Genomic DNA, 20,488 nt, shown 5'->3' on the forward strand with positions numbered 1-20,488 from the left:
CAAAACAGAAAGCCTATTTAAATAGGATCATGCTTTGTAATTGACTCTCCCCCTCATTCAGTAGTCAAAAGTTCTTTCTTTAACTCAAAAGCTTAATCCTGTTTGAATGTGTTTCCTGTTCATCCACCACTCCATATTTATTTAAAAATACTGTAACAAAAAATGCATGCATTACTCCCATTACGTGTTGTCACAAGAATGAGCCGGAGACATCATAAACAGTTGGGGCAGCCACCCGTAAATTATTTTCTTGGCTGCAAAAGTAATTTTTTATAGTAGCACAATGTGCCGACAACAGAGTCCAAAACAGAACTTCCTGTACTGAGGCAAGATGAAAGATTTAAAGGCCCAGAGGGGAAATAACGTCATCGGTTAGGAACTGGGAGTGGCATCCTCATGCCTGGAAGTGACATCATCATCGGAGCCAGAAACAGGCAGAGAGATAGTCAGTACACTCTGCCGCCCCCTGGCCTGGCGTAGAATTAATATTGTTTAGGCCCTTCAGCTGTTTCGCGTGTGCATGTGTGTGACTGTGTATATGACTAGATGACTTGACATGTGCATTATGCAACACGTGTAACCAGAGTTTTATTCATGGACGTTTGTGGTATTTTTTGCTGTTGAACATCTTATTAAAAAAAAAAATTCGGGGGTAGAGTATTCCTTTAAAACCAGGAAAAAGAATAAGACGGAGTGGTGGCTCTGAGGCTAAGGAGCTGTGCTGGTTTGAATCCCTGTCACTGCCAAAAGAGATCCTACTCTGCTGGGTCCTTGAGCAAGGCCCTTAATCTGCAATTGCTCTAGGGGCGCTGTACAATGCGCTCTGACCCCAAGGGGTATGCAAAAACTAACAAATTCCTAATACAAGAAATTGCATAAGATGAAATAAAGAACAAAAAAAAAGCATGCTTAAGTCTCAGTTTAATACTCGTTAGATATAACAAGTCCTTACCTAAAGTGACTCTTCGGCTATATTGTAGCAAGAGGTTAGTGGACAAAGACAAAACTGACCAAATGTAAAGACTTCTTGGAAGAATGGATGGCAAAATGAAATTAACCCAACTTTTACAAATGGCTATTTTGTCAAGGTTTGGTCCAAAAAATTAAGACAAATTGTTCCCAAATGATACACCCCAAAAAGCAACAATGGACCAAGTATAAAACTTTACCAAGCTTTTTTTCCAAGTGAGGACAAATGGATAACGATACTTTAATCAAGATAAAAAAATAATTAGGACAGGAAAAGTAGTACATTATTTATATATATGTTGGATCATCACATAGAATACAAGCCATAGTATCAATTGTACTTCTAGTATACAAGTCTTTAGACAGATTTATTCTGTTTTTTGCCTTTTGGGTTTCTGCGTCTTGCATTTTTCATCAATCCCTCCTGCAGTGAATCCTTCTAATAAAGGTAAATTAAGTTTCTCTGCCACTGTCCAAGCCCATAGGCACAGTTCTACCATGTGTGGAGTCCATTCCTTTTTGCTGTCAGCTGAAAGAATACATAAGAATTGTAACACAATTTTAATCATTATTTAACTTTACAAAATCATTTGCTGTAATATGGGGTGACATAATGGTGAAACAGGAACTATACCTTGATGAGAAGATCATTAATCAAAATTCAGACTCAATCAGGCATCCTCACATACTTTCAGAAGGTCAATTATGAGTTGCCAACCTAACCTGCATGTCTTAGGCATGTGGGAGGAAATCACAGTAGCCAGAGAAAAATCGGCTTCAACTTGTTCACGTACCTATTAATCTATCCCTTATTTCTCAACACTTACTTTGCGAGCATCCTTATCATCCCCAAAATATAAAGTTACTCTTCCTATCTCTATCCTCAAGGTGCTTTAGAGGATGACTTATTTAATACAGTGGGAGCCCAGTCAGTTAACTGTTTTGCTCAGGTTTATGCAGAAATAGGTGGTCAAGATCTCAGTCCAATTACTAAACAGCAAGGCCACAAAGACCACTACAGGACCTGTATTACACAACAAACTGAAAAGAAAATAGAATGATCTCATCACAAGAGAAAACCTGTGAGAAATTAGGGGAATTATAAAAAAGAATATTCAATTTACTGTACAGATATATTAGCCAGAATTAACTTTGTAGAAGTAAATAGTCTGCATAATATTTAGATCCATCCTTGTAAAATTACATATTATTTTGTAAGTACTAAATGCCATTGCAACGACAATTGCACTAAAAAATTACTGATTATGACCCAGTGATATAATATGTAATACATGACAGCTTGACAAAGTTTCCTTTCTAACAAAAGATGACCTAGAAAACAAATTACCTTGTAAACATCTTATATAATACGCTACTGTGGCTGTTCATTTGTCTGTCCAGGATTTTAAATCACCTGTAGCTCACAAACCGTTTCACCTACTGACTTGAAATTTGGTACACATATACTACGTGCAGTCTTCTATCCACTTTTGGGGTGGTGATTTTTATTACTCTTTTTATCTTTATTTTATTGTAGAATCAACTCTTGGCAGCCAGCAGGGCGGCCATGCGCGCGCATGCATATGGGCGCTGTTCTCATTCCCTACCACCTTCGCTAATCATTCTTTAGGCAGATTGAAGATTTAAGTGCCAGCTTAAATGAAAAATTAAAGAAAACGTACTAAGTAATTGCAACACAAAAACTAATTTAATCAGTTTTAATGCGGAAAGATGCCGAAGAAAGAAGAGAAGTAGCGGGCCGCTAAGGTGGAGAAAAGAAGAGCTGCTCAGGAAGCAGCAAGAGCATCAACCTCTGAGCAAATGAATACTAAACATACAGAGAAAGAGTATGAAAACCATGAATGCTCAGGTCAAGGGTATTCACTGCACGTTATCCTGCAGAATGCCATTACTGGTTTTTTATAATTTACTTTTGAATTAAGAAGGAAAACCATAAACACCCAGCTAAAAAGAAAAATAGATTTTAAAATTCATTTTAAGTGGCACTTCTCTTGATTAGTAGACTGTAGTCGATTTATTTTTCCTTTGAATGGTATTCTCCACTGATATGTTTACATAATATATTGCTAAGTCTCCCATGTACTCTAACCAAATGTAACTACACAAATAAAAAATGAAGTGAAATTTGTGCAACAGAACACTCTCATTAGAATGCACCAAAAATCTGGGTAATAGAGCAGGTTTCAAATTTGGCTAAACTTATTTATACCATAAATACATTACTCTTGATGCCACTGGAATTGGGTCTAAACTTGGATTAAGGAGGCTTAGAAAATGGATGGATGGGATTTATTGCCAGTTAAATAAAAGAATGCACTATCATGGTTGAAAGGGAAACAGTGCATTTCCAAAGTCATACTTAAATATACTTTTACACCTTTCCTACAATGCATGCACATGATGTAACGAGAACTGCACTACAAAGTTTATAATTGGGTTTGCCATCTATTAATATATGTACAACTTAAACACTGCTAAAAAAAACAAGCACAATTCAGTAATATTCATAGCATAACTGTGCAAAGCAAGCATACACTGTTAATGTAGGCAGTGAAAACCCCCTTGTTAAAAATTTGTTAGACAATCTTTAATTTAAACCTTACTAATTGCAGATACATGCAACAACTGTTTACATATATTTTTTCCCAGATAGGTTAAGTGATTTGTTCAGAAATATACAGTGTTCCAGGAGCAGGAACTCAACTTTTAACTTTGTGATTCAGAGTGCAGCTCCTTAGCTACCTGCCATCATTACAAAAGTGCTCTTTGACTGATAGTAAAGTATGCGTTTACTTTTGGCTTAGATGCATTTGAAAATCTGTATAAAAACATCTGCACAAATAACTTGCATTTACTACTTATTTCATTAATTTAACAAATAAAAAACAGAACTTGGCACAAAATGATTCATTAATGCTCTTCTATTTATTTAGTGAAGCCTCAAAACTTCAGATTCTTGCATTTAATCTTTAAAGATAAAAGTTTTTTTCCAGTTAACTTTTTACAAATATTTTCTGAAAAAATGACAACGTGCATTAGGCCCATTATGAAATTAAACTTACAAAGCAAACAAAAATTAAATTTTAGGTTTAAAACAACTAAACCAGGGACATTCAGTCTATGATTACCCATATACAGTACAGTATACTGTATATGCAACTATAAAAATGGAATATGTAATATACAGCAAAAAGATGAAAATTGATAAGGAGGGTATAGATGTATCCAGGAGGAAGTCTGTGCATTTCAATTCTAAAATATTTGAGAAATTTTCTATATTATCAGTATGGAACACATTTATTACAATTAAAAATAACTCGTCTTATATTGTCTATTAATGACAAGAATGTCATATGTGTTCTATAACTTTTCAGGTAAGGAAGATGGACGTTTGCGGTAAGGTAGTTAAACTCACTACTCATGGCGCCGGAATGTGGCAACTTGTTGTATGATGATTAGCACATGCAAGTAAGACCTTCACTGTGACTATAATGACCATATAAACCTTTTTGTATATGTTAATGACTAATGCCAAGTTATATGAAAAGAAGTAATGCAATTGAGGGGAAAAAATGTTCATTTGTGTTTCAAATAAACAAGGTGGATACTGTATGAGTTAGAGCGTTCAGCATGCTGTACATGTTACCAAAATACAGACCCATTAATGTTTTCGTAGTAATGGCAAATATATTCCAAATCAAAATTATCAAACTGTTTTTTGTGTAAATCTAATGTAAGCAAGCACCACTAACTTTAGTCTTTTCAGTTAAAAGGAAGTATCCCATATACACCAGGCTGGTTAATAATAACAACAAAAAAGTTTCTTCACCCAAGTAAAGATGTACTGTATATCTGGGCTTGATTAGATGCAGAACAAAGTCAAAGGCAAGAAGCAGAAGTCCAAATAATAAATAAATAAAACTGCTGTGATTTCTTTCATCATTTGCCAAAGTATACCAGAAAAAGTAAACACTGACAAAATCCGCACATAAAAAGTGTTATTTTGCTTTCAGAGTTATGCCTGGCTTATCACAAAAGTAACAGGAACGTATCACACATAATCATTAAAAAAAAACAGGTAATAGACATTTTTTAGGATTTTTACAGCTTATTACTAATTTTTATTAAATGACAATTTTGGAAGCGTGTTTCAGCCACCTTGAAAAGGTTAAGCAAAAAAAATAGGAAATAAAAAGGAAAAAAAAATAATCCTACTATGAAAGATTTCCTGTGTAGTCCTTTAACTAGACATACTAAAAACTAAATTAATTAATATGCATAAAATTGCAGGTAATTATCCCCCCAAATATATGAAACCCTTTTCTATAATGTTACCTTTATTGAGTCTGTGGGTGAGCTCTGTGACTTTCTGGAGATACAATGCATAATGTTTCCCTGTATACTGGATTGGTGTCAGTCCAGGAATGCACTCCATGGCTTCATCAGCCATGAATGCAACTTGATCAGGGGACCCTGCTGCCAAAACTGCTGGAGATAGAAAATTAGAAAATAGCCTTATATTATACCACACACTTTAACTGAACATCTAAAAAACAAAAATGAGGATGTCTTTTGACTACAACCACTATGCACAACTGGTCAAAAAAAGTGTCAGATCATGTAAAAAGTCTGCAAAAAACAGATTTATCATTATCACCTGAAGCTGTTGCAGGACCCAGTGCTTTCAGAGAGCATAGCACAGTAATAGCTGCCTGTACATCAGGCAGAAGGTCAAATGCTTTTGTGGTGCACTGTATCACAAGTTCTGGACAGTTAGTTGTAACCAACTGCTGCAATCTTGGGCGGAATTTTCCTCTCTGGGTAAAAAAAAAAAAAAAAGTTTTATATAGACTATAGTGCAATTAAACTAAGAGTTATTAGTTAATCTGCAAAATTTCAAAAATTGACCTCTGACTGACAGACTATTGTAGTTTCAGCAAAGATTGGATTCTTATAGGACAATGAACACCTTTGTTTGAAGATCCATGGTTTAACTACAGTAAATTAGGTCAAATTAATCATTTAAAAATAAAACCATATATAAACACACGAGAAAAGGAAGGAATCATTTGATTTTGCCCGCTGGAGTTTGTTTATCACCTGCCTCTGCCTGTCCTTTTCTTCCTTTTACCAAAAAAAGAAAAAAGTCAGTAAATAAGGAAAAGTTCTCACAGTTAGTTTCCATTCCATTAGTTTCACAAGCTCATCATGGCAAAGGAACTTTACACTTCTCTCTGCAATTGCACTTGGAAGCTCCTCTTGGTACCTGAAGAAAAGAAAGGAAAGAACCTGTCAAAAATTTAGTAAGAGTTACATTTGGAGTTGGCGGCACGGTGGCGCAGTGGTCCTGCTGCTGCCTTGCAGTAAGGAGGCCTGGGTTCACTTCCCAGGTCGTCCCTCTGTGGAGTTTGCATGTTCTCCCCGTGTCTGCGTAGTTTCCTCCGGGTACTCCAGTTTCCTTCCACTGTCCATAGACATGCAGTTTAGGTGTATTCGCAATTCTAAATTGTCCCAAGCGTGTGCTTGGTGTGTGTTTGCATCCTGCGGTGGGCTGGCGCCCTGCCTGGGGTTTGTTTCTTGCCTCTGTTGGCTGGGATTGGCTCCAGCAGACCCCCATGACCCTATCGTTAGGATATAGCGGGTTGGATAATGGATTGATGGATATTTGGAGTTTCATCATTATTAGTCTAGTATTATGGTTTTAGGTCAGCTGTTATTAGTGTGCTCATTTGCATGTTCCCCTTATGTCTATGAGGATTTGTTCTGAGTACCCCAATTTCCTCCCACATTCCAAAGACATGTATTAGATTACTTAGCAACTGATTAAGTATAGTATCAGTCAATATGCCCTCAGTAGAATGACCTCCTATTCAAGTTTCACTTCAGGTTTTTACAAAATGCTGTGAAGACCTGGCTTTTTACAACCCAAAAATGGAAAAGCAAATTACAAAAAAAAAGAATAAATGGTCCAATGGTTGCTAGCACATTAAAAGTCTTATTTGGAATTCTGGTAAAAATATAGCAAATCTAGTTCTGTATCAGTTTGACAAAAAAACTGCTTGCCGAGCATAAGCTTCAAACTGTTTATTTCTCCTAGTAATACTTAAGAATCAATGTAAAAAATAACTAGAACATGTCTTTAACATAAATATAGAAGACTGATGTGGAGGAAGTAACTTTAATATAAACCAAACATAATTCCTTTATACAGCAGCAACTTACCGTAGTACCTACACATTTTCACATATGCCACAAATATCTGATGACCAACATCAAAGGGAAATAGAGATAACATTAAAGCTTTATGATACAGGTATGTACAACAGATGTCCAACCCTAAAGTTTCACATGCAAAAATATTTTAACTTGGGGTTAAAATTGAAGTTAGAAATATCATCCATGTTATCCTTACCTTTGTTTAAGACAGACTGAAACTAATTTAACAGAGTGAATGGAGAACATATCATTTGAGCAGACACATAGACCCATATGCCAGTCACCCAAGCAATAATAATTATAAAGTCAATCATTTGAAAGCTGAGGGAAGCAAGGATAACACTAAATTTGCAATAAAAATATATAAAAAAAGAACAAATATCCAACTGGATAACCAAAAACTTACAGAGAAAATAATAATTTTGAACTGAAAACTATGATCAAAATAGGAGTATCATTTGCATTCACTTCTGTTTTTCTTCCAATTTAATATGTACTCAAAACAATGTAACACAGCCAAAACTGCCTAACCAACACATGAGAAGAACAAGGTGAGCCCTCCTCTTCTCTTCCTTGTAAAACACTTGAAGTCAAAGGCAACAATATATAGTCTTCCACTTACTAGTAATATAAAAGTAAATTTTCTTCATATTTTACATGTTTAACTTCATTATTTGTTGGTATCTTTATATTTATGTTGTGTTCAAAAAATGGACGTCTAACTATGTTTTGATATACAAAAGCAGAATAGTATCTGTAAATGTTTTTAAAGCTGTTCATTACTATAGGCATTTGGTGAATTTCTACTACTCACAAAAAAGTTTGCAGACGGCATTTACATTTCTCTGCATCTAAACTGTTGTCAGGGTGGCAGTTTCAGGACTGGCATACAGAAAAATAGCAGCTCTAAAAATCACTATGCACTCATCATATGTAGTGAATAATATGCATCTGTATTTGAAAAGTAGAAAAAAATTAGAAATAAACTGTTCAATTTTTAAGACATTCAAGGATTTTGCACAGTCTTGTCTTCAGGCAATGACTTAATTAAACTTGATAACATTATGAAGTTCTTTTTGATAAATACCATCTCACAGCTCTTCACAAAAACACTACTTTTTGGATACATTTTCACACATTCCCACTTAAGTAACAAATACAAATGAAATTCACACAGCAAGCTAGCTGTGTGATCTCAATCTGTGACTTCCTCCTTCCAAAGGTCAGAGCTTGTCTTCAGGGTAAACCACACTAGAAAAAATATTGCATATATTTTGTAAAGCAAGAATCATTCTCACCAGTGTTACAAAAATATCTTAGTCCAATACAAATCTAGTTTATAGAAAAGAAAAAGGATGGAAGAAAAAACTCAACTTGGAAGAGCTAACTGAACAATTATAGATATATATATGTGTGTGTGATTTGCACATAAATAATGTGTAACTAAATAAGGTGCCAGATCAGGATTACATAGAATACATCCAGGAAAAAGTACATCTGGAAAAGGAAATGGTCCTATATATGCCACTGTAGGTAACCAATCATTGCTAAAGGACTTGTGTTACCAATCATTTTTCATCTACCTGTTTTGGACACAAGTGGATTTCAGTATTCAACAATATCACAGGAAGGTGCACAGAAGAAAAATATCCTAAAAAAATCATTTTTACAAAATTCAATCCAAAAGTGTTCAGGGATCACGTTTTTAATTAAAAAGATCATAATGGAATCTACATCTACTGTACTGCTGATTCAAGGATCAGATTTTAAGATTTTCTGTGCAGAAAAGAAATAAAAAAAAGAAATCTGCATGTATATCTCAAAAAAGAAACTGGGTCAAAGGATGTTGACAGTGCGTAAGTACTCTAAATATACCTTCACAAAGAGATAACTATCTCTTCTGAACAGCCAGATGACCATAGATGTATTATGGGTTTTGATGGTTTAAGCAGCATAAACAGGTATTTAGTGTGTTAATTCTGACAGTAATGTTATGATAATATTGTGAAAGATAACCACGTATTAGACAGGGAGCCAACACAGTTAGTCTTAAATGTAAAGTATCACAAACTATAGCCTAATGGCAAAGGGAATTGAGTGGGATGCACAATGTTACAAGCTTAATTCCCATAACTCATATATCGTGTGAGACTAAAATACGACAACAGTGGTATCAAGCAGACTTGGAAGTTAATAAGGATAAATGCCTCCATTAAATAAACAGGACAGATAATAATAATAATTCTTTGCATTTATTTAGCGCTTTTCTCACTACTCAAAGCGCTCAGCAATTGCAGGTTAAGGGCCTTGCTCAAGGGCCCAACAGAGCAGAGTCCCTATTGGCATTTACGGGAGGTGATAAGTGCCAAAGATGTTAAATTGCATATGGACATAATTTGATCTTCGAGGTAAACTTCTTTTGTGTGTTTTCACAACCTTGTACACTTGGGTTTTAGGTTTATGTTTTTTGTGTCACTCATTTTTGCTTTTTTTTTATTTCTGGAGATATCACATTTGGTCCTGAATTAGCCCTGTAGAAGCTACTTCAGCTATCTAGTGTGAATAGGTGTAACTATGCGATTGAAAGAGTAATGCAATAGCACCTTGATTTTGGCATGGCCCCTGCCTTGTGATTAATGTTTCTGGTGTGAGCTGTGTGTCCCTGCAAACCTAAAACTGGATTCAAGGTTCAGTAAAGAGAGACTTGGATAAAGCAGAATGAAGCCTTCTAATTGAACCACAAGCTCAGCGGACATCAAAACCTGCTTAGGTTGCGTAAACTGGGTGAAATTCCTGCATTGTTACTCATCTTCACAGTTTATTCTATAAATCTCACCATTTGTCAAGAGATAACAGTTTTCCAGGCTGCTTTCCTTTTGTTTTAGACAGGTGCAAGACAACATCCCAGTACTTTTCATGGACAGTTCTCCAGACCACAGGGTCATCACAGGTGTACAGGCCTGCTTTGGAAGCCATATTAACTAGACTGACCTAAGGAAATTAATAAAGGTTAGAGGATTAAAATAATTCTTTACCTTAGAATAATTCAAAATTGCACCTCTTCACAAATACATCAAGCAAAATGTAGACACTTCACATTTTACACTGTAGGTATTAACAGATGTGCAGAGAAAAAACACCTGCAAAGTCATGTGAAACACTTATCATGCATGTAAACAGGTAGGTAGATGATCCTTTTTTTGTCCCAAGGGAAAAAGATGAGATACATGGTACTTCATACCAAACCAGCACCACTTAAGTGTCAAAGACAGGTAATAGGAGGAGGAGGAAGTTGGGAGCATGAACTGATTACAGCACATTGCCGCACCCACCACACGACAAACCACCCAGATTGAGACCCGAGTGCAGCCATGCAACAGGTAACAGAATAATTTTAAAAATATTTGATCTCGCTGTGTACCTTCTGTTTATCCTACACCTTTCCCAATTATTCTTGTGTGTCTAAACCTCTCATGATTGTGTTCCCATAAAGCCCACTTCTCAGACTCTGTCACTTTGAGGTGCCTTGCTCATCCCCGGTCTGCTTTGTGACTACCGCCAATGGTAGACTGGCCCATTACTTGCTGTGAAAAAAACATTTGTGTTTGTGCAAATACTTCCCATTACTTAAAGCAACTTTGGTTGCACCTCGTTGGTATTTAGCGGCCCAATACTATTTGGTAAGCTATTTGTTCTTTTTGGCATTGAAATGATCCATTTCAACTCCCTTTTTATAGAAATAAAAAAAATTCTCACAATCAGGACTTTCAACACCAAAAGTATCCTGCCATCATCTCTGTCACTTCTCCACAAATTGACTAGTCATATTGCTCAAAAGGACTGGAGACAGACACACAGACAGTAATATTTTATTATACTGTATAGTAGAATTTAACGACATTCATAGATAAAATAGCATATTTTTAATCTGAATGCCCAAATACATTTGTAAATATTAAATTACTGACTGTGCTACCTCTGTCTAAGCAATCATGATAAATTTCAGCATTAACATTTTCCATTCATCATGCAATGTATATGTCTGTTATGTGCACGGGATTCATAAAAGCAGTGTTAATGTTTGTGATGAACCATCTGTAGAAATGACAAATGCAATGCATGTTATTACTTAAAATGTCAGTGATGCTCCCTCCAGCTTTTGTAATGACAGAGACACCGCAACCGGTTGGATACACAGAAAGAAGCTGTCACTTATCCTTTTATTATTATGGATTTTTTTAACATGCTCTAGCCCTTCCAATAAACAGGAATTCAGAAAAAGAATACTGAAATTAGTTAAACAGAAGGCAAAAATAATACTTTAAAAGAACAATTCTGCAAATAAGGGGAAAAGCGTTCAGAAACAACAATGCAGCTACATTTCAATAAACTTTACAGAGTTTCATTTTTTATTTTTCTGTGACGTTTTCGCAATGTACTTATTTCCTGCATTATCCCAAGCACACTTAATGCTTCTCGGAGTCAGAGGTAACTGTAGTTTATCTCGAATGTATGGAAGCTATCAAACATGTAGCACTTAATGCATTATAAACACACACACACACACACACACACACCTACTGCAGGTAATACGGATATCAAATTAAATCGATCATATACATAGTTTACAGAATATTGTTTACGAGAAACGTAGCCAATTAACATTAAAACAAATTAGCATTTTATTTTATGAGAGCATAACACGAACACAGCTTCTAAATGCGTATTTGTATTAAACTAAAAACATTGAGACCTAAATAAACAGACCATTCAAATTAAATATGTACTCAGACATCCATGATATATCTTAAATACTATCCACAAGTGAGGAGTAACGAAGCAAAAGAACACTCTGTATTGGTGATAAGTGCACGCCAGTGATAATCTCACGATGGCGCTCATTAAACACGTCCTTGGCTCATCCCACATTTTGCGAGACCATTTAATTACAAACATTACAATATTTAACTATACCCTGCGCAGACCTGCTAACATTGAAAGAGCATAGGCAACTTCTCAAGGTCCCACTCACTTATCTCTTTTCAACCTGCCCCTAAAGTGTCTTCACGTTTCACGATTTTAATGAACTAGCAGTCAAACTACACTCCACTCACCATCGGACACTGAGCGTCACTGAATAGCGCGCGCCACGACTGTCAACTGAGTTGCTATTTCCACGCATGCGCTACTCGTTGCCGTAGCTCAATCCCGCCCAAAGCTGGTGACTCCTGCACATCCGCTTCCGCTGGTAAGAAATTGAAAAAGCAAAGAGAATGTGGTAGATTTTTCACATGACAGTTTATGTCGTTGGAGAACTGCTAATTAAGATATGCGCTTAAAGATCGGTTCATCGCTGTCAATCGGATTTTATTTTGTTCACTTCAGTCCTGTTGATGGCACACCTGTGAATGTGAAGGCTGTCATATGTATAATCTGAAGGAGAAGAAGAACTGGAGTTTGTAGTAGTGGCAAGGTTGGACACTTTTGTATTTATTTTCCACATGCATGTATCTTTTTTCATTGGAAAAAAACAAGCATCAGTGCAGCGCCTAGCATGTTTCTTCATTTACCAGTTTTTTTTGCGACGCTTTCAGTGGTTATTAGTCAGAATAAATAATTTCTGGATGTTATTCCGCTGCTGCCCATCTACTGATTGCTGCAGTGCTGATGAACCCCAGTTTATCTGTATTTGTGCTTCCCATTTACAGGTGGAGCAAATGAGCGGATATACATAGTAATAATAATAATTACATTGATATATCGTTTTTCTGACCTACTCCAAGTACTGTACATATACAGTGGGGACTCTGGGGAGCCACTCTACCACCAATGTGCAGCATCCACCTGGATGATAGGATGACAGGAATTCAAGCGCCAGTATGTTCACCACACATTAGCTATTAGGTGATGAAGGGATGAGAGAGATTGTTAGCCAGTAAGGGGCTGTATTAGAGTGCCAGAATGAACAGGCCATTGGGGTACACCCAGCTGTTTTCAAAACATGGCCAGGGCTCTTTTATGACCATATAGAGTCAGGTACTCCATTTTGCATCTCATTCAAAAGACATCCCCTAGTGCACTAGGATGTTCAGATTAACACACAGACCACAGGGTAAACATCCCCAGTTAGCCTCAACAACACCTCTTTCATGCGGCAACCCAAATGTTTCTTTAGATCCTAAAAGTTCTAAGTAAGAGACTAGACAGAGAACAACTGATCTACCATGATATTAGTCAACATCAGTCTCTTGAGAAAGCGACCAGAGGTCTTAGCCTAACCTAGCCTCATCAGGGAGCAAGCACACTCACACCTCCACATTTAAAGTGGGCCAATTTAGAATGCTAAAATTAGACAACTTGCATGCCTTTGGAGATGTGGGAAGGAAAACCAGACATGGGAAGTGCAAGCAAAATTCAAATAGTCAGTGCTGGGGTATAGGATTCAAACCCATTATCTGTAATGCAGAAGCACTAGAAACTACACCATCATAACACTCTACTGTACATTGCAGTTTCAGTTGTTTGCATATTTCAACTCATGCCTATTGCTTGTGAATTGGCAATTTAAAAAACAGCAGATCCAGAAAAGATTAAGGCTTGAAAGGGGTGAGTTTTTACACAACTTTTATGGTCTGAAATCTCTGCTGATATTTTATGATTTCTTTTGTTTTGTTTTTTTTGTTTGTTTGTTATATGTGTCACTAGTTCATGGCGCCAATGCAAGTGGCAGTCTGACCTGTTGCTCCTTATGCGTTTCTGCATTTTGCTTTCTTTTTCTTTCTTTTCTTTACTTATAGCATATGTCTCCTTTGTTTTAAATATTTTCTTGAATTTCTTTTAGGATCAATAAAGTTATCTGTCTGTCTGTCTGTCTGTCTGTATTTATTGCATCTTTTTTATCCATGATTTAACTTGATTTTAATGTGCTTTATTACCTTGGACACATTGTGCTGCAAAGCAGCCATCTGCTTCTCTTGTTTTTTGTTTTTGTACTTATATACTATATGTGTGCTTATTTGTCACTTTTAGGTCATGTCTGCTAAATAAATGTACAAAATAATGTCTAAGGTAGTACATGTACATCTCGTCACCAAACTCAAGTATCCATCAGTTCATTTTTGAGGCATGTTTTGTCTAGTTTTGGGGGCTTTTCAGGCAGCATCCACTGCAAGGCAAGATTAATCTTTTAATGGACAGGTCATTAATTTATCAATTTTACACATTTTAGGCATCCCTGAACCTAAATGATGCATCCCATTTTTTTCATCAATATGTTTTACATTAGCAATTCTTTGTAATGGTCCTCCACTACTGCGTGCAGGAAGAATTTGGAAACTCCTCACAGATAGTAACTGAGCCAGGAATTTGAATTCAGGACTCACTATGTGAGTAAACAGACCTAACCACTATGCATCCATGCCTCAGAAAATCAAAAGGTTTACTAGAATAAGGCTGAAATTGGCCTCTATTTAATAAATTAGTTAAAGTCAAAATCAGAAGTGGTGGTTGTTACCCAAGGACCAGGATTAAAAAATGTTGCTGAAAATGTAGCCATTCAAGTGATGCACTTAAGGTTTAACTTTACTCTGCTTTTATGTGTTCTTCTGTGCTTATTCCATGCATTGGTGTCTTTAATGATTTGTACTCCTTCCTCCTAGGACATGGAGAAGATGGCAAGGGTGACCACGGCTCTTGGCAGCAATGCTGTTTCTGGTCGTACAATGTTCTGTCACTTAGATGCTCCATCAAATGCCATCAGTGTTTGCCGTGATGCAGCTCAGGTGGTGGTGGCCGGTCGCAACATTTTTAAAATCTATGCAATCGAGGAAGACCAGTTTGTTGAGAAGCTGAACCTAAGGGTCGGCCGCAAGCCTTCACTCAACTTCAGCTGTGCAGATGTTATGTGGCACCAGATGGATGAGAACCTGTTGGCTACAGCAGCAACTAATGGGGCAGTGGTAACCTGGAATCTTGGTAAACCATGCCGCAACAAGCAGGACCAGCTTTTCACAGAACACAAGCGTACTGTCAACAAAGTGTGCTTCCATCCAACAGAAGTCTACATGCTGCTGAGTGGCTCCCAAGATGGATACATGAAGTGTTTTGATTTGCGTAAAAAAGAATCTGTCAGCACCTTTTCAGGTACATTATAGGGCAAGACCATCCTGACTGAAGTGAAGTGTGTGGCTTCCTGTTAATAACTTCTTACCTGATGTATGTCATCGCACAGAAAGAAGGTTCCTTCTTTTTTTCTTCTGGCATGCATATTACATGCAAAATGGTTTGCATGACCTAAATGAGATGTTTATGCATGACATTTTACCCCCTTTTAAATTAAAATCTTCATTAAAATGTGGTCACTCAGAGGTAGAGTCTTAAGCCTCATAAATTTTGCACTGCCCAGGTTCAAAGGGGTGCACATGAGGTACAATTCCAAGTTGGATTCAAACAGAACAATGTATTATATGGGCAGGTGACATCCCTTTATTTGAAAATCAAATCTAGTGGTGCACTCTTTTTGAAAACGATATCTCTGTTTTCATTGAAGCTGCAAAGCAGATAAGGAGGGAAAGTTAGGAAAGTTGTCCAGGTTGCTTTTAGCAGAGTTTCTGACTTACATGTGGCAAAAGACATTTATTGATGAAGGACTATAGCCGAGTTATTCACAGGATGCAAATATATATATTGTCAATATAAAATTCTCTTAAGTGTCCCAATAAAATTAAATACTGTACACTTTTGGGGTGGTTGAAATATTATTATCATCTTAAGAAAGGTGCAGTTGACAGCAATCACTTATTCTTCTAGTGCCTCCTACACTGGAACCACTGGGTTTCTGCTTAGTTGGCAGTAGTTTATGGTAATTGGTGCACAGTGCAGAATGTCCTGGATGGAATTAGTATTCATGTCTTTCTGCTTGTTGTTCAGCCTCTGCACTGATCTATAATGCCTCTCCAGTGATTAATATGTCATCCATAGCCAAAGGGTAGGATTCTGATCCTAAAGTGCTGTAGTTGTTACAGGTATTCATGTAGCTTTTGATTAAATCCTTTTTTATATTCTCTGTTTATACTGTGGATTCACATGAATGATTATTGTGAAATCCAATGACAGCCTTTATTTCTACTTTGGCTTTTAGTGCACCATTCTTTTTATAAATTGCTTTAAATGCTGACAGATTGAAACATCAGGCCTAGGCGTCACTGGCCATTAATAATGTGGTCTTCTGCTGGACACTGTTTATAGCTCACATTTTTTAATGATTGCAAATGAAAAAGGGAAACAAGGTGTTTGCTGCTGGATTATTTGAATTTCCCCTTGGGATTAATAAAGTATCCTATCTATCTATCTATCTATCTATCTATCTATCTATCTATCTATCTATCTATCTATCTATCTATCTATCATATAGTGCCTTTCCTGTCTGTCTGTCTGTCTGTCTGTCTGTCTGTCTATCTATCTATCTATCTATCTGAATTATGACAACCAATAAGCATTGTCTGCATTTTTGTAAAAATATATAAACAAATAGAAGAATGTCCTCTTAAATTCAAAACGTTACCGACAGAGCATATGAATGAGGAGTGAAATCAGGTTCAGTACAAACCTGTTAATACTGAGACAGTCCAGGAAAAGGGGTTATCGTCTGCCTCTGGCATAGGCTGGAGCCCATTTAACTTTCAAGCTGAAGTTGCACCATTCAAACTCACTGACTTGTCTCCAGTGAGATCATTTTTCCCTAATACATTCCCACAACTCCAAGCTCACCACAAAATATATTCATTTCAACTTGATTTATCCCTATAAAGTACATTTCTACCTTTAAGACCACTACATTATTCGTAAAAGACAAATATGATATACCTAAATACAAAGTAAAGCAGCAACATCAATCATAGCCTTGAAATGCCAACAGAGAAACATTGTGCACTTCGTAGAAACACATACATGCACTTTTTTAATACTAATAAAAGTTTCAAAAGATTATTTTGTCCCAGACCTTACCAAACCTTATCCCCAGGTTCCTTGCCAATTCTACTCACATCATGTCAAATGCTGATGTTTGCCACCCTTGACTGGCTGTCTGCAAGATTTTGCTTTGTAAGTGTGTCTGCAGCTCCATCATCTGCTGAATCACATGGCTTCTGTCTTTTATTCTGCGCTACATTAATGACCTGCGAGATCGAACAAGTTACATTGTTATATGTTGTAGTGTTGACGATTTGTGAATTAGAACCTCAGTTATGTTTCTCTGGACACAAGTGTCAAAAGCGACAATGAGCTTATTGCTCCTTGTTTATGTTTCTTTCTGATAAAGGCTTTTCTATAAAGCACAGTTTCTTTATGCACATTTTGTTTTCCATGTCACGGGCTTAAAATTCGGAACACAAGTATTGTTATGATTGGTTTCTTTCTTGCATGTTTTTAGTTTTCTTTAAGTGTTTGTGATCATCTTGGGGTCTATTCCCGGGGTTTATGAACCCAAGGAATCCAATTCTGGCATTAATTTCAAAGCAACCTTAAAGAGTTGACAATTTTTTACCATTGTCATAACACCATTTTGTTTCTCTTGGGGGATGCTACCATTTTTTATCGTTTGTTTTAGCATTGCTATAATATTGCTATGGCGTTTATTCATATCATTGGGTGTCAAGGGTATAAAGATCAGCTCTGTACACCTTCTGCTGTCCAAGATTGGATAAAAATTACAACATTTTTAGCAATCTCTAGTTAAAGAGTAACCTTATTGGTTTACTTGTTTTGGTTGTAAGGATAGGCTTTATTGATATCTTCTTTCCCGGTCCTCTCCTTAAGATCCTTCCTGCTTCTCTGAGGCATAACAAGTGCTTTTCCCCATATATAAGGTTTTTGACATGTAACTTTTAGCCTAACCCACCAAGAGAGCAGTGAAGGGGCTTTAGGCTAGGGTTAACGACAAGATATACTATGGTATGATCTACTGACAGATAAACAGCACCATGCAGGTTGTGACGGTCAGCACACTTGTCTTTCTATCAAGAAACCTGGGATCAATTCCCATCCATTCCATTTAATCCTTACTTCAATCAAGCATTTCCTGCACTATTTTTGTCATTGCTCTAAGACAGGGGTCTTCAACTTTTTTTTTCCCCCTGAGAGCTACTTTTACAAATAGAAAATGGCCTTGAGCTCCTCATGTTTTCTAATGTTTATTCTCATAGCTTATTTCAACCCAAACAAACTGAATAAGCTTGTTTTGCCTGAACATTTACAAAATGTTGGTGTCAACAGCTCACATTTTGCATTAAAACATCACAAAAAATATTTAGTTCACCTGCAAGTGCATTTTGTATGTCTGTATGCATTTTCTAGTGTATCTCACACTATTGAATTAAAACATGAATGCTGTCAAAACAAAACAATGCAATTCCAAATACACAGATATGATTTATTCATTTATCATTTTGTTCCATGTCACTGTGTCACTTTATTCACATGTCCAGTTGCATGTGTGATGTGTTTTTTAGTTAGTCAGATGACTGGCACTGCAGGAAGTCAACAACAGAGGTGTATGGTGGAGTGTAGCCAGTTTGGTACACTCTTATGGAGTCATTTAAATGTTCGTCTGTCAGTCTTGTTCTGAACTTTGATTTCATGACATTCATGTCAGACTCACAGCAGCATGGAGACCCAAACAAAGCAGACATTTTCAGAGCTTCTTGGTGAAGATTCTTATAGTTACCTGGCTCTACTAAGCTCCAGAAATGCTTGCGGTACCGATTTATTTGCGCAAATCCGAGATCCACGTAACGGGTCGGGGCAATGGGCCTTCCTCACTCACTCGCCAGCTTGGAGGCGTGTTCCTTAACACCACTTAGCTAGCAAACAAGAGAACAATTGAATTCAACTTTGTTTGATATTTAAAATAAAGTTTTACTTAGGTCTTGATGAGTTTGAGTCCAGATATTCTCTTAAGTGTATGCCACATTGAAAAGATAGATTGCAATTCAGATTGTGGATCGTGATTTTGGTATATAAGGATAGTGATATGATTTTTTGGAAACATCACCCACCTCTAATTTTACTAATCAAGTTTTCAAATTTATGTAGGATTCATTAACCCTTTGGCGAGCTACTTGGAAAGGGCTAGCTCGCAAACATGTTGGAGACCCCTGCTCTAAGCTGTCCCAAGGGGATCCAGAATTATTTATTGCAAATCAGGGTTCTTTGCACCTGATGGGAAAACCAAAGAAGCTTTCCAATACTAATAATAAAATATACTAAATACAAGAAGTTTAAGGATAATAAGGTTTGGTAATATATCACTTGTAATTACTCTTTGGGCTGCATGTGACCAAACCTCAATACAAGCGTGTCTGTGAGAGTCTTAGACACTTCATGTTGTGAAATGTTACGTTTTTTTTTTTGTTTTGGCATTACCTGATCGTCTTTCATGGGTCTTGCTATGTAAAATGTTATGCTGTTCTGAATATGATCTTCCCATTATTAATATAATCCAATATTTACTTAAATGACAGCTACTACTACTTGAAGAACATTAGCGAGCCTTTAGTTAATTTCTAAACAGTGTGGCGTAGTGGTTAATGCCTTGGATTTCTCACCTTGTGGTTGTGGGTTCAAATCCTGCTACTGACGCTGCGTCCATAAGCAAGGCACTTCATCTGCCTGTGCTTCAATTAGAAAAGCAAAAGAAATGATACCAATTAAGTCATCCAAATAATAAGAATTGTATCAACGCGTGTTTATTTACGTAACATTACTGTGTTGGTCCCAAATAAAACTGAAGAGACTGTTTGCTTTCTTTGTTCTTGATACTGTAAGTAACATTAAAGAGACCTCTGTGTATTTTAGATTTTCACTACAATTGTAGCATGCGTACTGTAACTGTATGGGGGTATTATGTGGTCTTTAGTTGTTTCAATTACGTAACTGTCCCAATACCATCTGATGTGGTATATAAGTATTTTAATTCATTTTCTCTTTTTGAATTTCTTTTTTATTTCTTTATATGTTTCAGGGCAGTCAGAAAGTGTGAGGGATGTACAGTTCAGTATTCGGGATTATTTTACCTTTGCTGCCTCATTTGAGAATGGGAATGTCCAACTGTGGGACATACGACGCCCTGACCGCTATGAGAGAATGTTCACCGCTCACAATGGTCCTGTTTTCTGCTGTGACTGGCACCCAGATGACAGGTAAGACAAGATCTTGGCACCATGTATTTATTTACAAGCATACCATTTACACAATAGACCTGCTTATTAGTAGTTTTTTTTTTTCT

General features: G+C 36.6%; 2 protein-coding genes across 5 annotated transcripts in view; one reads left to right on the top strand and one right to left on the bottom strand.

Annotated features, from left to right (window-relative positions):
* Positions 1–904: 904 nt before the first annotated feature.
* zgc:112496 (uncharacterized protein LOC541336 homolog) lies at positions 905–12,408 on the bottom strand. Of its 4 annotated transcripts, XM_039775133.1 has the most exons (7): positions 12,321–12,408; positions 10,628–10,790; positions 10,043–10,197; positions 6,163–6,256; positions 5,648–5,807; positions 5,326–5,478; positions 905–1,498 (listed from the first exon to the last, which is right to left on the bottom strand). In XM_039775133.1, the coding sequence occupies exons 3-7, from the start codon at positions 10,180–10,182 to the stop codon at positions 1,338–1,340; spliced, it is 708 nt and encodes a 235-aa protein (XP_039631067.1). In that variant the 5' UTR covers positions 10,183–10,197; positions 10,628–10,790; positions 12,321–12,408; the 3' UTR covers positions 905–1,337. The 4 variants fall into 4 exon arrangements, with proteins under 4 accessions (XP_039631067.1, XP_039631066.1, XP_039631064.1 ...); XM_039775132.1 differs by lacking the exon at positions 10,628–10,790 and having other exon boundaries at positions 5,326–5,475; positions 12,321–12,402; XM_039775130.1 differs by lacking the exon at positions 10,628–10,790 and having other exon boundaries at positions 12,321–12,402.
* A 45-nt stretch (positions 12,409–12,453) lies between these two features.
* The window catches only part of wdr24 (WD repeat domain 24), a 52,767-nt gene continuing 44,732 nt past the window's right edge, over positions 12,454–20,488 (top strand). Inside the window, exons 1-3 of the mRNA XM_039776390.1 lie at positions 12,454–12,679; positions 14,865–15,348; positions 20,225–20,402. Coding sequence (XP_039632324.1) covers positions 14,868–15,348; positions 20,225–20,402 — 659 coding nt within the window. The 5' untranslated portion in view covers positions 12,454–12,679; positions 14,865–14,867. The remainder of the gene's footprint in view (positions 12,680–14,864; positions 15,349–20,224; positions 20,403–20,488) is intronic.

This window comes from Polypterus senegalus, chromosome 13 (genome assembly GCF_016835505.1).
Source record: "Polypterus senegalus isolate Bchr_013 chromosome 13, ASM1683550v1, whole genome shotgun sequence".
In the NCBI taxonomy this organism is placed as follows: Eukaryota; Metazoa; Chordata; class Cladistia; order Polypteriformes; family Polypteridae; genus Polypterus; species Polypterus senegalus.

What these genes read in the sequence shown, in the direction of transcription:
- zgc:112496 (XM_039775130.1), bottom strand. An exon ending in TAATGGAATGGAAACTAACT is followed by an intron (nt 5,808 to 6,162) that starts GTGAGAACTTTT and finishes TTTTTTACCCAG; the next exon opens with AGAGGAAAATTCCGCCCAAG. An exon ending in GGGTCCTGCAACAGCTTCAG is followed by an intron (nt 5,479 to 5,647) that starts GTGATAATGATA and finishes TTCTATCTCCAG; the next exon opens with CAGTTTTGGCAGCAGGGTCC.